The sequence below is a fragment of the Perna viridis genome, chromosome 2 (genome assembly GCF_037379345.1).
Source record: "Perna viridis isolate PV_CMFRI_1.1 ecotype Kerala chromosome 2, ASM3737934v1, whole genome shotgun sequence".
NCBI lineage: Eukaryota > Metazoa > Mollusca > Bivalvia > Mytilida > Mytilidae > Perna > Perna viridis.
In genome coordinates this window covers 31,796,373-31,811,085 of record NC_142446.1, presented here as the reverse complement: position 1 = coordinate 31,811,085, position 14,713 = coordinate 31,796,373, and the positions used below count along the sequence as shown (strand labels likewise).

Below are 14,713 nucleotides of genomic sequence, written 5' to 3'. Positions count from 1 at the left end.
ATGATTAAACTAATATTTGTCCCTTCCATTCGGCTCATCGTATTCCTTTTTCGTCACAAATAGGTTTTCAAAATTGACTTCATCAATATGTTGTCCAGTGTGACTATGCATATCACTCGATGATTAACAGTTAGTGAAGATAATCTTGGATTTATATTCAATACCCTTCCATCGAATAGCGATGTTTACATATTAGTAAATGAATTTCACCCATCTCGTGCCAAATTGCAGACTTATTAATTGCTAGAAGTAACTGAAATGTGTGCAATTTGCATGTACTGTTATGTTTCAATTCCTTTCGTACTTTATCGATACTGTAATCACGAATGAAATGTTCGCTCAAGATAGTTCTTTCAAAGTTTTTTCGCAAGGCCAAGAGTAATCTAGACCCTTTCGTGGTTAGTTTGAGCATGCTCATCTACTATCCCATAGTTAGCACAAAAGGGTCTATTAAGTTATTATATATTATAACATGAGGCTATACTAGAAGTTCTTTGACTTGATGGAAACTCACAGTTCAGATAAGCTAACAATTGCTTATTGTACATTTTTGTACTAGATTATAGTCCATCTTCATAACTGTACATGACTACATGTATGTTTGATATATCTATAACATCTAAACGTCTGCGAGACTGGATAAATTTGCCACTTTGCTGAGTCATTGTTTACAAATTTTTTTCTGGTATGTACAGTAGGTGTTGGTAGTAAAATCCTAGTGTCTCTGCTTCCAACAGGCAACACTTCTGATTGTTGTCTTACATTATGCATGTACACTGTACATGTACAAAATGTAGACCATACAATGTATAGGTACATGTACATTATATTCATATGAATATTATAGTATATCTATTTCCAGGTGACTGACCAAAAATGTCGGAGGCAGCACCAAACCCTGCAAAGAAGTCAGGAAGGTATACATAAAGATAACATTGACTTTCAATATGCTGTTCTGATGATTGTTGTTGTACTACTGTATTTAATGAATCAATTTACCAAGGAAATTTTGTATTTTGCTATACTTGATAATATACAGGTACATGTATGTTGGGGCAAAGTATTAAAATGTGCTTCTCATGGAGGATAAAGGTTTATATATCTGACATCATAATATATGTGGTGTTGGGGATGTCAGTAGTATTTTGAGAAGCTGGAGAAAAGGAAGTAGCTGGTAGACTAATGAAAATTATTTCAAGAGTACCTATTTTTGAAAGTAAGAGTAGCCATCAAAAGATGAGCTAGTAGCCATCCAATTTTGTTGGATGATAGCTTCTATTGTGATCCCTAGGTGTATACAGGTAGTACAATATTATAAAAAAACAATTGTATGAGAAGATTGATTGATTGATTGTTTGGGGTTTAACGCCCGAGCAGCAGTATTTCGGCTATATTCAGGCGAAATTGTATGAGAAGAAAAATGAGCAAGTTTTTTTGATATAACGACAATATGTATGGTAAATATGTCAAGGAGACAACAACAATGAAAATATAAAAAGTAATGTGAGAACAAAACAAGACATACGGAGGCCAGAAATTCCTGACTTTGGACAGGCATAAAAAAATGTGACTGGGTTAAAGTACTTTTGCATGACCACAACCCTAACCCTTTAAAATCTGGGCATTATGAAAAAATATCACACAAACACACCTGAAAAAAATAAGTTCAAAAAAGCCAGAGTCCCTTTTTACATACAAAATATAGAAACTGAATATAAATTACACAAATTTACATTATTTCAGATTGTACTGTAAAGCTGTCTTCACTGGTTACAAGAGAGGTTTGAGAAACCAACATGAAAACACAGCTCTTCTCAGAATAGAAGGTGTTGGCAACAAGGAGAACACATCATTCTACTTGGGCAAAAGATGTGCCTATGTTTACAAGGCTAAAAGGTAAAAAATATTCTTTGATTTATGAATTCATTTGATCAACTGAACACTAAAGCATAAACACAATTACATAACTTGAGATTGGTATTGCTTAATCTAAAACTCTGAATCCAACATAATTTAGCTATTGTGATAGACACTTATTCAAGTTGTTGACTTAGTTTTTAGGTTTTTGATTTATTAAAATACCTTAAGTCGCCAGTCCATCACTGGAACTTCCCTACTATTTCTGAACACTACACAAAAATGTAGTCCAAATGTAATTCCTTTTATATCATTCAATACCTCTTTTGTAACCAGTAAATATGTTGCTTGTAATTATTGAGCTCAATAACATTCTATTATTTCTGCAAATAGAATTGAGATTTAGTCATCATCTACTGAAGATTTGAGGGACTCCTTTTTGGCCTTGAAAGATCATATTTAGTAATAAATTTGTTCAGGAAATTTAGTCCTTGAAGTAGTGTGTCAAGAAGCATAAAAGATGTCGAGCATGTACCATTTACCACACTTATCAGTCAAATTCTCAAGCCTTTCATAAATAGTTTATCATTAATAAACAGGAAGTTAAGAGGAGTGATTTTAACGAAGTAAAATTGGCGGGAAAATTCAAATTGATAAAAGTGTCAAGTTTTTGGAAATCTTATGTTCACCTAAAAAATTTTTTTCTTATGCATAAATTGGTTTTGAGAACATTTTATCATAAATAATTCTGGTACTGTAGTTTTTTAATGTTAAAGCCAATAAATTTTTGGACAGGTTTATAAATTTAGTAAAAAGGTGAAATGGAACAAAATTCGTATTTGTGTGTGAAGTTGGATCAGAAGTATGGATTGACATCCGGTTTATACGTATTTGGGGAAAAAACAGTTCTTGATATTAAATATGATAAATGCAAATGTATGATCTCAATTTTATTGTACATCATGTAATCTTCAAATTTTTTTTTTGTGATTTTGATCTGTAATACCCAAATTATAAGGATATTTTACAGTAGTTGAATTAAGCACCGGCCAGTGCAGTATTCTTGGTTTTTAAAAAAAATTTAGGGCTCCACTAGAAAATTCTAAATGAGGATTAACTTTCCCACAATTGAAGTTTGCAAACTTAATAAATCCTTTCAAATATTCAAGCTTTCTACTTGCCAAAGGTAAAGTAGAGCATTATAAACAATTTTTCCATATCAAAATTGCACAAAAATGACTGGAAAATGGAATCTGGGAACACTGCAGCAGCATGCAAATTTTAATCTTGGGCAATTCAAAGTTGAACAGAATTTACATGCTGGGCCACTTAATTTTCGATGTTTTTTCCTGGTTTGGCACATGAAGTTCATTCCTGGATAATTAAGTTTCAGTATAAGTTGCCTACTTGACGTATGCTTCCCATTTTATATAATTGCAGTGTTTTTGCCAGAATTTTTAGGAATAAGGGTGTTTTCCCCGTAAGAAGTTAAAACAGGTAGTGCTTTCCAAATATAAGAAAAAAAATTAGTAGTTGCCCAATCCCAAGTTCTTTAGAGTCCATTTGATTGGATATTGTCTCTCAGATGTCAAATGATATGCTTGATGGCTAAGTTATGTGTGAATTATTAATCATTGTTGAAATAAAAGTCTGTGTTTTAAATCTGTTAACATTTGAAACATTTGCTAACTGAAAGGTAATTTCTACATAAAACATACTGTTGCCATTTGATAAACAACAATTTTAATAAGTTGATTAAAACACTAAAACATCTTGTGACAGGTTTACATGACTTGGAACTTAACCTTTTATGCTGCTATAGGGAATATCAAAGATTCATATAAATTCTTGTCTTGTTATGAAGTTGATCTTTTTGCTTTAGGAAAACTGCCTGTCCTGGTCATGAAAAAGCCAGCAGAATCAGAGTCATCTGGGGCAAAATCACAAGACCACATGGAAACAGTGGAATTGTTAGGGCTAAATTCAGGAAAAATCTCCCTGCAGTTGCTATGGGAAGAAGAATCAGAGTGGTAAGTTTCAAAACCATCATAAGGTGGTTCTTTTTGTTTTTTCCTTCCACTTTTGTTTGCAGTAAACAGACTGCTTTTAAAAAAATACCTTTCGATTTTTATAAAACCTAATTATCATTTTAACCCCCTTTTTTTTTGTTACTGACAGTCCTTACCTTCAAAATTCTCAACAACTAGCCCAAAAAATAGAGGACTGTATAGGATTCAACTAGCCCAAAACAAGAATCGTACACATCATTTCTTTTGCCCAAATCAATTTTAAAAAGCCCTGGGCTTCAGGCTAGTGGCTTAAGGCGAGCACTGCTGACATGTATAAACACTTAACCGTTTAAAGAAAAGAGAAAATCTCAAAGGTTTTAACAGGAACCCTGTTATCCTTAATGCAAAAATTTTCTGTTCAAATGACAGTTTCTTGTAGTTGCTTCACATTGCATTAAGCACACATTAAATCAAAACTTTCCCTTCAACATAAACACTTCAGTGAAATAAGTTTAAATTTTGTTATGGTAAAATGGAAAGTTTAATTGATATTTCAAAGATTTATTTTACTTTTTTTTTTTGTAAATTGCTTGTGTTTGCCTTTGAATTTTAATGAAACCCCTCCTTTTATGCTATAGAAATAAAATAGCATGGAAGGATATGATTTTTTTTTCCACAGATTTTAATATTTCTGCTTTTACAATTATGTATTTTACTGATGTTATAGAATTCAACTACGAAGTATTTACCTCCATGAAACAAAAACATTGTCCAAAAGTTCTAGAAATTGCATAGGGTAATAAAAGTTTACCAGTTAGAATTTCAGTTGAATTTTGCCAGTTCTTTTCATTGTGGATATCTGTCATGTCTTGAATTTTAACTTGCCATTGAAAATTAATGTTAACAGTTAATAGTAGACATATTGCTGATTAAGAATGAATTAAATGTCTTCTTTTTTTTTCTTTTGCAGATGATGTACCCCTCAAGAATATAAAAAAAATAAAGAAAAAAACTCTATACTCTTCTTGTAGCTTGAAAAGCCTTGTACAAAAGTTAGTTTCATTTTGTGCACAACTGGAGGAAAGCTAGATTGAGATGTTATTTTTTATAAATCTGTCTTTACATTGATGGTGTATTATGGTATACTGTTGTTTGTCCATTTGTGGTTCACTTGTTTGACAATAGCCTAATAATTTGTAAGACTTAGGTGAGCTGCTAGTATCTATCGGCATTAGCTGTCTTCCTATTTTCGGAATACCTTTTGTCACCCGTTCATCCCAGGAATTTCCTTACTGTTCTTAATACAACATAAAAATATAGTCCAAATATAATTCCTTTTACATCATTGAACACGTCTTTAATAACCTGTAAGTATGTTTCTGGCAATAATTCCTCACAATGACATATTTTTTCTGCAGTTATAATTAAAGATCTAGTCTTCAAATGAAATGAAGATTTGAGGGACTGCTTTTTCGCCTTGAAAGATCAGATGTTAAGTAATTTGCATTCAGGGAATGAAGCACTGTCAAGAAGCATCAAATGAGCGAAGCACAATTATCGGTCAATATTTATGATGAATAAAGAGGAGTAAAAGTGACTCACTGGAAGTTCAAGTTGATAAAAAGTGTCTAATTTTTGGAATATCTTATGTTCATCAAGGAACTCATTTTCTTTAGCTGAAATTGATTTTATTTTGGTATAATTACAGTGAAGGACAATACTCTTTTAAAAATAGTTTTTTTATATATATATATATAAAAATGCAAATAACTTTTGGACAGGTTTATAAAAACTGTAATGGAACAAAATTTGTGAATGATACTGTTTAACCACTGATTACAATTTATACTTCAGAAAACAGTAGTTATGATAGATATTCAGTTAATACATATGAATAAAAAAAAACTTTTAAATAATGTGGGAAATGCAAATGTATAATAACAGTTATTTCACATCATGTAATCTTTGAAAGTTTGTTCATGCTACAATTTTCACAAGAATCAACCTCCAGTGGTATCAGCGCTTTTATTTTTGATATGATATGATATGAATTTTAGGACTTGTTGGATGTTACGACGTCTAAAAGGTGGGGATGGGTAGTTCCTGTCCTTGAACAATAATTGATAAAAAAAGACCAGGAACACCAAAGTTGAGTAAGATGCTTAATCTGGAGTATAGCATTTTGAATATTGATGTATAATTTGGTCATAGAGAGTACACGAAAAAACCTGCAGTGTAACGGTGCTGAGGACTATTTCATGCATAAAGACCCCAGTGGACATGTTCAAATGTTCTCAGGTGACGTTCACAAGAACCTAAAAAGTTGATACACACGACACTGGTACAAATATTTGTTGCATGTTTTGTTAATACAAAAAGTGCATATTGAATTACAGTGACAACTACAACCATGACTCAAAAATTTAAACTGACCAGTTGCTATTGTAAGAGTTGATGAAAAAGCCACATACCTATGAAAATTTACCTGGACAGGTTTTAAGGCAGCCAATACCCTCTGGCATCACATGGAATTTCCTCAGCTTGTGAATATTACCCACAGTGTTTTGGAGGAGCCTTGTGCTTTTTTAATTTTTGTTGTTGAGTAATTGCATTTAGCAGGAGACAGAAACATGTTCAATACATCTTTTGCACTTGCTAACAGGAAAAATATTATTGTGGAAAACGAATGGTTGTAAATATTTTATATACTTTTCCAAGAAAAAATGCCTTAAACTCCCAGACCCCCAATTGATACAAGTTGAAGAAAATCATTGTACTTCTAATATTAACACTATCGTGAAATGAACAATTAAGTTACAATGATATTCTGCTATATTTATTTCAATCGTCCCCTCAAATCTGAATCCATTGAATGCTGCCTTGATTCATTTAAAATATATGAATTGAGATATACTCCTTCAAAGTATCTACTGCAACTATATTTCAGACTCTTATAAATTTCTTGCGCATGTTTTTGTATTAAAATATTTAAGATATACATTTACTTGTAACATAGTTCTGATGAAATTTAATGCACTTAATCCATAAGTATAAACGCAATGAAAATCTTTTTTCAACTGAAACACTCAAATCAGTCATTAAAAAGGAACCTTAGTAGGACTCTTCCAGTTTTACGAAGGAGGATATAAACATCGAGTTCTTATTTTTATATGTACATTACTTGTATGCGGTGATGTGAAGATAAAGATAAAAAACTTCAAAATACAATTCTAAATCACGGTTTTCAACCTTGTCCACAAAATACAACATAAAATCTAATTCGTTAAATTTGAACTCCCCTCACCAGTGACAAAATAGAATAACCCAGGTACCTGATTCAGATTTAAATAAGTAGGAGCGGACTAGATGAGTAGTCATCAACTCTTTCAATTGCAACTGGTCGGCTTAAATGTCCCAATAGCTTTGTCAATCTCTTGTATTGCTCAGCAGATTGATAACGATTGGTTGATTTGGGGTTTAAAGTCCGAGCAGCAATATCTCGGCTATATTCAGACGATGAACATGAAATGGATGATAAATGTTTGTTTGTTGGGGTTTAACGTCCGAGCAGTAATATTTCAGCTATATACAGACGATGAACATGAAATTGATAATATGAACATGAAATAAAAATGAAATGAAAAAGGAATGGGACACAAGGACAATGGGGTCGACAAATTTTGATTGCCACTGGAAATAGGGAGAGGTGGGTAGGGTCGGGCAATTTAGCCTCCTGTGGCGGAGCCCTATGGTTCCTACTCCGGGAGAATACCACAGTAGGGTTCTTTAACGTGCGAGGAACGTAGCATCTTTCCCAACACGGTGCACCACTATGGTTTGCGATCATGTTTTCCGTACTATAAACTGACAACCCCAGCATGTAACACACCAGGAGTACCCCATTCCACCATCTGGGGCACACAACCCAGTTGCACTGTGGTCGGAGCGCCCTAGTCCCCGGCTAAGGTTCTGAGCACTATTTAGTCGCTCTTTTGAAAAAAATCCAGAAAAGAAGGGGTATTGTTACTCATCTATTGAAAAGAAAGCTAATAAACAGCTGTATTTTAAGCGCATGATACGCCCGTTGCTCTTTCAACTTGTCCTTATGCTTTTAATGAATTTATATGATCAAGTAGAAATATTGTGAATACCCTCCCCCCAAAAAAGTAAATAAAAATGCACAAAAAAATGGCATTACCAAGGCTGCGTCAATTTTAAGTTTGTTGTCTTGATTTTTCACCCATACATTTCCATCTTGTTTAAAACACACTTTTCTGACACGGTTACCAAGTACCTTTTATATGTATTGGTCGATCATCATAACAAATGGTTTGTTTTAAACGATTTTTCAACGAATAAAATTGGCTTGGCCGTTTTCGGCCTTTTTTAAAAGAGTAACACTTCATAACACGGAAACGTAAAATTTGACATTTATGGAAATCGGAAGGGAGCTTACTTCAATAGATATGAACAATTTACCAAAGTTTCATAACAGTTAGCGAAAGCGTTTTTGAGTAATTGTGCGAAAACTTGAAAATCATCCATTTTTAAGTATAAAAATTCATAACGCGGACACGAAATATCTGAAATTTATAAAAATCGAAAGGGAACTTATGTCAATAGATATGAACAACTCACCCAAGTTTCTTAAAAGTTGGTGAAAGTGTTTTTAAGTTGTCCGAAAACTTGAAAATCCCCATTTTTAAGGAAAGGAATTCATAACACGGTAACGAAAAATTTAGAAAAATCGAAAGGGAGCTTACGTCAATAGATGAACAATTCACCAAAGTTTCATTAAAGTTGGTGAAAGCGTTTTTGAGTTATTGTCCGAAGTGTGGACGACGGGCGTATAAAAACTAAGAATTCTATATTTTCCCCATTACTTAATAAGGCAGATTTTCAAAATACAATATTGATTTTGGTTGCTGCTGAAATGTAAATAGAAAGTTTGCTCTTGCGCGAAAAAAAACCAAACAATTTTATCCGACATCAAATTTTGTTGATACGGCTTGTGATACAGATTTTAGCATGTAATACTAAAAGGATAATTACCTGGGAAGAGTGAATAGACCCTTTTGTGGTTAGTTGGTGAGTATGCTCAATATACTCTTCCGCAATCGAGGTAGGGCTTGGGTAGAACAAAAGAATTGTCCTCGCGGAAGTGTATATCGAGCATGCTCATCGATTACCCCACCGTTAGCACAAAGGGTCTATTACCAAAATATTATCAATATTTATCACGTATTTTGTACTGAATACAGCTGTCTTGAATATGATAAAGCATTTGCTGTTTCATCAGTATTAGAATAACCAACGGAACCGTGATTTTAGCGGAAATCAAAATAATGTAATCCAAGGATAAAGACCAGTTATAGAAAACAGACACACACAACAAAGAACATAAAATAACCAAAATAATGCATACGAAGTAACAAAAGTAAATGAGCAACTCGGGACTCCACTGAAAACTGGGAGCATTGACAAGGTGCACCGGTAGGGTATCCGTCCTTTGTTTTTCTAAAGACACCTGCCGAGTTGCTCATAAAAAATCAAGTCCGGGGTAGACGAAAGAGGAAAGGCAAATTATGATACTTTAAAAAAAAATCGGTTTTAATGGTGCAGATGGGTGTATACACGATCCACCAGTTCATGATGACGACCATGAAGCTTCTGTAGTGATGGCTTCAATCTTGTATAGCAACATACCTTGTTCAGGAAGCCTAATTGTAAGAAGTCTAGCGCGAAACGAAAAGTCTGCGTGGCTATAGCAAGCTCTGGCATAACGTACAAGTTGTGCTATGAAAATTCTATACGCAGGTGCTGAAGGGATGTTGCCACAGATGAAAGGAATGCGGAATGAAAAGTCATCACGTTTACGGTCAATAGTTTTCCGTTACCATCGATCTTTAAGTGTAGTTCAAGATATGAGGCCGACAGTTTTTGAAGTATCCTTTATCTCAAGTACTTAGGGGTAGATGCGATGTATAAAACCCCCGAAACTAGGATTATTTAACGATGATACGATCAAAGATCGATCTGGCTAAACGATGTCGTTTCAGCTATAAAGTCAGCCTCGTAAGAGGAAAGGAATATATCAGAGGGGCACGATTTGTTTCCATTGCAATGCCGACCATTTGTTGGAAAACACGTCCACCACACTGGGCAAATTCCAGCATTTTGAAAACTTCTTTGGTGCATTTCGGAGATGATTTTGAATCGTTTTGAACAAAGCATGAAGAATCTGTACTGCAAGTACTGTTTTTTTTTTATTTTACTTTTGAAGTCAGGATTTTAGCTGAGTATGGGGAAAAGAAGTATAAACAGTTGAAAATCATAGATTTTAATGCTATTGTATTCTGATAATAATCTTGAATTGAGGGTTTCCAAAAGATCTTTCGAGTTTTTAGGATCAATATTGGATTAATATCACTGAGTACCAAGTGTCGTGGTAAGACTGGAGACCCTCTTTGAAGTTAAAAGTTCTGAAAGCGGTTTGGTGGTACATTTTGCAGATCCAGCTATGTAGCATTTGTATAGATTCTTGTAGAGCTTAGGAATCCAGTACATAGACGGTAAATCACAGCTAACTGGCGACCTGACATACTTCTTCTGTTTTGTAGACTAATCATTTATCCCAGCTACAATTAAATTGTGAAATTACTAGTGTATCGATTCCACAATTAGAAATACTTCTTCCATTGGAGCTTTTAAAGAAATTCTGTAAGAGGCAATATTGCGGAAGAGGCGGATCGGTGCCAAGACACTATACATACGGGTCACGTGATTAAATTGAATATTATTCTTACTGAATCCTCCTAAGACGAAACCGACAAAATAGAATATGTTTTCCGATTCGTTATTAGATAAAAACTACAAATAAGATTTGCATTTTTTTCTGTGGTGATACAGTACCTCGACTCGACTCGTGTATTTCGGAATACTCTTCTGTATATATACAGTATAAATACCCATGAAATACGATGGATCAGTATGTCGAAAATAAGTGTGGTGGTCACTTGAGACGATTTTTCAAGCTATACTTCGTATAATTCAGTGGCACATTTAGGCTGCGGCGTGGCGGGTGTGCGCATACCCCCCTAAAATTTGCAAAGCATGGGTTGTCAGGGGTAGATTTAGGCGGTTTGGGGTTGAAACTTTAATTTCTCGTTAATTTTACCACAAAAATACCTACATTGCACCCAATCGAGAAGATTATTTCAAAAAGTTAACTTAAACAAATTTCAATTTTGCAGATCCAGCTATGTAGCGTTTGTATGGATTCTTGTAGAGCTTAGGAATCCAGTACATAGACAAACACCCTAATCTAAAATCCTGGATCTGCCCTTGTACTTAGAGCCTTAAGAGGTCTGCCCAGCGCTTGTTCTATTCTATACATATAGATTTTCTTTACGAAATAAAATCAAGTCTTAACGATCCTATTCCTACTTTTTTACGATTTGTTCGGCTATTTTTATCAATAATTTTCATGCTTGAACTAAACTAAACACATGGACTTTAAAGTGATTTTATGCAAGGGGGTCTCGGTGGTACACCATCAGTACGAGTCCTTGTGGACAGTCAACCATGTATCGATTTATGTTACCTCCCTTTACTATTGTAAAAACCCTTTTTACAAGGTCGTTAACCAAGGGCGGCATTTCTAATCTTCACTTTCACCTAACACAAAAATTATATCCAAACAGCATTTAGATATTTTTAGTTTAATATAGTATCACAGAGAATTTAAATGCAAATTTAAAGATACATTTAAACTCTAATATAGATATGTTAGTATACGTAGAAAAGTCCAGAGACTATGTCTTCAGGTAATAATAATAATAATAATAATTTGTGTCGTGGCAGTTTTAGTATAATTGTCACAATATTAAAACCGAAATGCGTCATAACAGTGTTGTTGGTATGATGCCTGTAACGAGTATGTCGGCCTTCTTTAATGCACAGTACCCGTTCTTTAACTAGGAATATAATTATCATGTACTAAGCAACAGTTTTCATAGTGACACTCTTCATATAAGAAAGGATTTTCCATCACTTTTTTTTTTTTTTTTTTTACGAAATTCGCTGTCCATGATTTCTTCATTAGTTTAAAATTTTAATGCATATTAATAGGGGCATGGCTGAGGTCCATCTAGTTCTTCGTCCATGTGTTCCTCTTGTAATTCTGTTTTAATAATAGACAAACCTTTAACCGTTCAGGAATAATATGAGTATGAATTAGAGCACAAAACCAACCTTTTTATTTTCGGTCTGGTTTTTATATATTTATTTTTAAACAGATACATACTGATAATGAAAAATCCTGCCTGCATTTTTTATCTTGTGTTGGTGGTGTACTTCACTGGGCAGTGAAAAGCGTCTAATGTGGGAGGGGGGGGCAAAATTGTAGATCTACTGTCGCTGCTTGCTAGCCTGTTTGAATGTAATAAAGCGAAAAAGCTAATGCCTAAATCTAGCCCTGCCGATACAAAGCATCTACACTACCAAGACCCTCCAATTGCACCTTCCCGTGGTAATATGCATGTCGACTGAGATCTTGTAACTCAGACAGAATTGAAGGGGATCTCGGAGCGGCAAGGGTCCCAGAGATGCAGTGTGTAGCCCCCCACCCCCACCCCGGCGTGTGGACACGCCCAAGCACCCATCAACCTTTGCCCCAGCTATGAGTTAAATGCCGGCCAGATGATGGTCGTAAGCCTCGGTATAGGCAATTCTTCTAGACGGAATTAAAGCTCGATCACAAATCCATGGCCATTCTTGTTTGGGTTTTAGCACCGGGTTAATCACCCAGTCTAGTAAAACACTATAGATTACAGAAACGCCAACAAGAAATATACCACAAAACTCAGCTCTTGAGAATGAAGGATCGAATGACGCCGAAGAGGCCAATAATCCTATCTACTACCAGAGCAACTAACCTTGGAACATTGAACGTAAGAACTATGTACGAGGCAGGGAAGTGTTCCCAAATAGCTGCAGAGATATGTGCAAATAATATAGATTCTTGGGTTATGTGAAACAAGATGGACAAAATGAGGACAAGTGAAGTTATATACTGGAGAGTCGCTGCTATAGGGTATGCAAGTCCAGTCATGTTACCCCGTGATTTCACGAGAATGGGTCCTAGCCTACCATTCAAAAGCATGAAGATTTGTCATTTAGAGAGCGTTGATTTCAGTGTTAATGGCAAAAATCTTTCGGTGTAAAAAATCACGTTAAAAATGACAAATAACTATTTCTACATGATAAATGTAGTAAGAAAAAACATAAACTAGAAGATTTTGCATTGTTATAGAGAGTTTCGAGTACCCGGAAGTAAACTATAAAAAAAACAGATCGGTCTATGTTTTTCAATACGTTTTATATCGGAAATTACGGTAAAGAAAATGAAACTAGAACGAGACTTACATACCCTATACTCAGGACACAAAGAAGACAACAACCCACATACTCAAGGAGTAGCCTTGATAGTCGGATAGGCGGCTTAGGGTCATCAAAGCAATATTTAGAACAACGGAAAAAAGGGTCGATTTGAATAGCATCCAGTGCTATGCACCAACAAACGATAGTGACGATGAAATAAATAGTGCCTTCTACGGAAGACTACAATCCCTGATCGACAGAAATTCAACAAGAAAAGTAAACATCTTAATGGGAGACTTAAATACTAAAGTTGGTAGTAACAACACGGGTTATGAAGAGACAATGGTCTTGGTGACATGAATGAAAATGGGGAGATATTTGCTAACCTATATGCGAAAAACAGTTTTGTGATTGGAGGCAGTTTTTCTTCACAAAAATATCCACAAAGCAACATGGGTCTCACCAGATCACGTCACAGAAAATCAGACTGACCATTTTTGCATCTGCTAACAATTTAGGCGATCATTATTAAATGTAAGAGTAAAGAAAGGAGCAGATGTAGCTTCAGATCACCACCTTGAAGTAGCTAATTTGAAACTCAAGCTAAAGAAACAAAAAGGACTTTGTACAACACAGGAAGTTTAAGAGACATGAAATATTGGATTAATTCAAACTTTAAATAAAGAACAGATTCGAGGTACTCTAAGATCAGACAGAAATCGAACTGAATATTGATGACATCTGGAAAGGAGTGAAAGACATAGAGAATACAACTTGTCAACAGGTATCGGGTCCTTGAAAACATCACCATCAAAGTCACCAAGAAAAGCATCAGAGAGGATAGAAGAAATTTGTGAACAACTTAGCAGAAGAGGCTGAAAAAGCCATCACAGAAGGAAACATGAAACAACTTTGATATCCAAAAAAAAAAAAAAAAAGCTCCCTGGGAAATACAACCGTCCAGAACTCCTAGTTAAAAGATAAGGATGGAAATTAAATAGTAGGTGAAGAAAATCAACGAAAGAGATGGGTTGAGCATTTTGAAGAACTTCATAACTACCCAGTTCCACCAAATCCACTGGTAATTCTGTCAGCAGAAAATGATGTAGATATAGATTGTGATCCACCTAGTAAATAAGAGATCAGACAAGCTATATATATATTAAACCATAATATATCAAACGCTACATGTATGCTAATCAGGAAGAATTGCCTCCCTTATTTTTGAAATGTCAATTTTTGTTTAATACTTTTCGAGTTACAGATTACACAGGGTAGGCACATAAAGTGACGAAATGGCGAAGTTAAACATGCTGCAAAAGTAGGAAATATTACAATTCTCCAAAACAGGAGGTACACATCTTCAATGAGCAAAGTTTGAATAATATTGCTTTTATACTTTTTCAGTTACAGACTACACAAAGTGGTGACTTGGGTAAAATGTAGTTGTGTTCAGAATTCATACT

General features: G+C 34.6%; 1 protein-coding gene across 1 annotated transcript; it reads left to right on the top strand.

Moving 5' to 3' along the window:
* Window positions 1–773: 773 nt before the first annotated feature.
* On the top strand, window positions 774–4,883 carry LOC148624645 (large ribosomal subunit protein eL33-like). Its single transcript, XM_088567438.1, has 4 exons — window positions 774–917; window positions 1,744–1,896; window positions 3,740–3,887; window positions 4,837–4,883. The coding sequence occupies exons 1-4, from the start codon at window positions 877–879 to the stop codon at window positions 4,858–4,860; spliced, it is 366 nt and encodes a 121-aa protein (XP_088423564.1). The 5' UTR covers window positions 774–876; the 3' UTR covers window positions 4,861–4,883.
* Window positions 4,884–14,713: the final 9,830 nt, after the last annotated feature.

Coding starts and splice junctions, on each gene's coding strand:
- LOC148624645 (XM_088567438.1), top strand. CDS start 877: ATGTCGGAGGCAGCACCAAACCCTGCAAAGAAGTCAGGAAG. Junction 918..1,743: donor CCTGCAAAGAAGTCAGGAAG/GTATACATAAAG, acceptor ACATTATTTCAG/ATTGTACTGTAAAGCTGTCT. Junction 3,888..4,836: donor TGGGAAGAAGAATCAGAGTG/GTAAGTTTCAAA, acceptor TTTCTTTTGCAG/ATGATGTACCCCTCAAGAAT.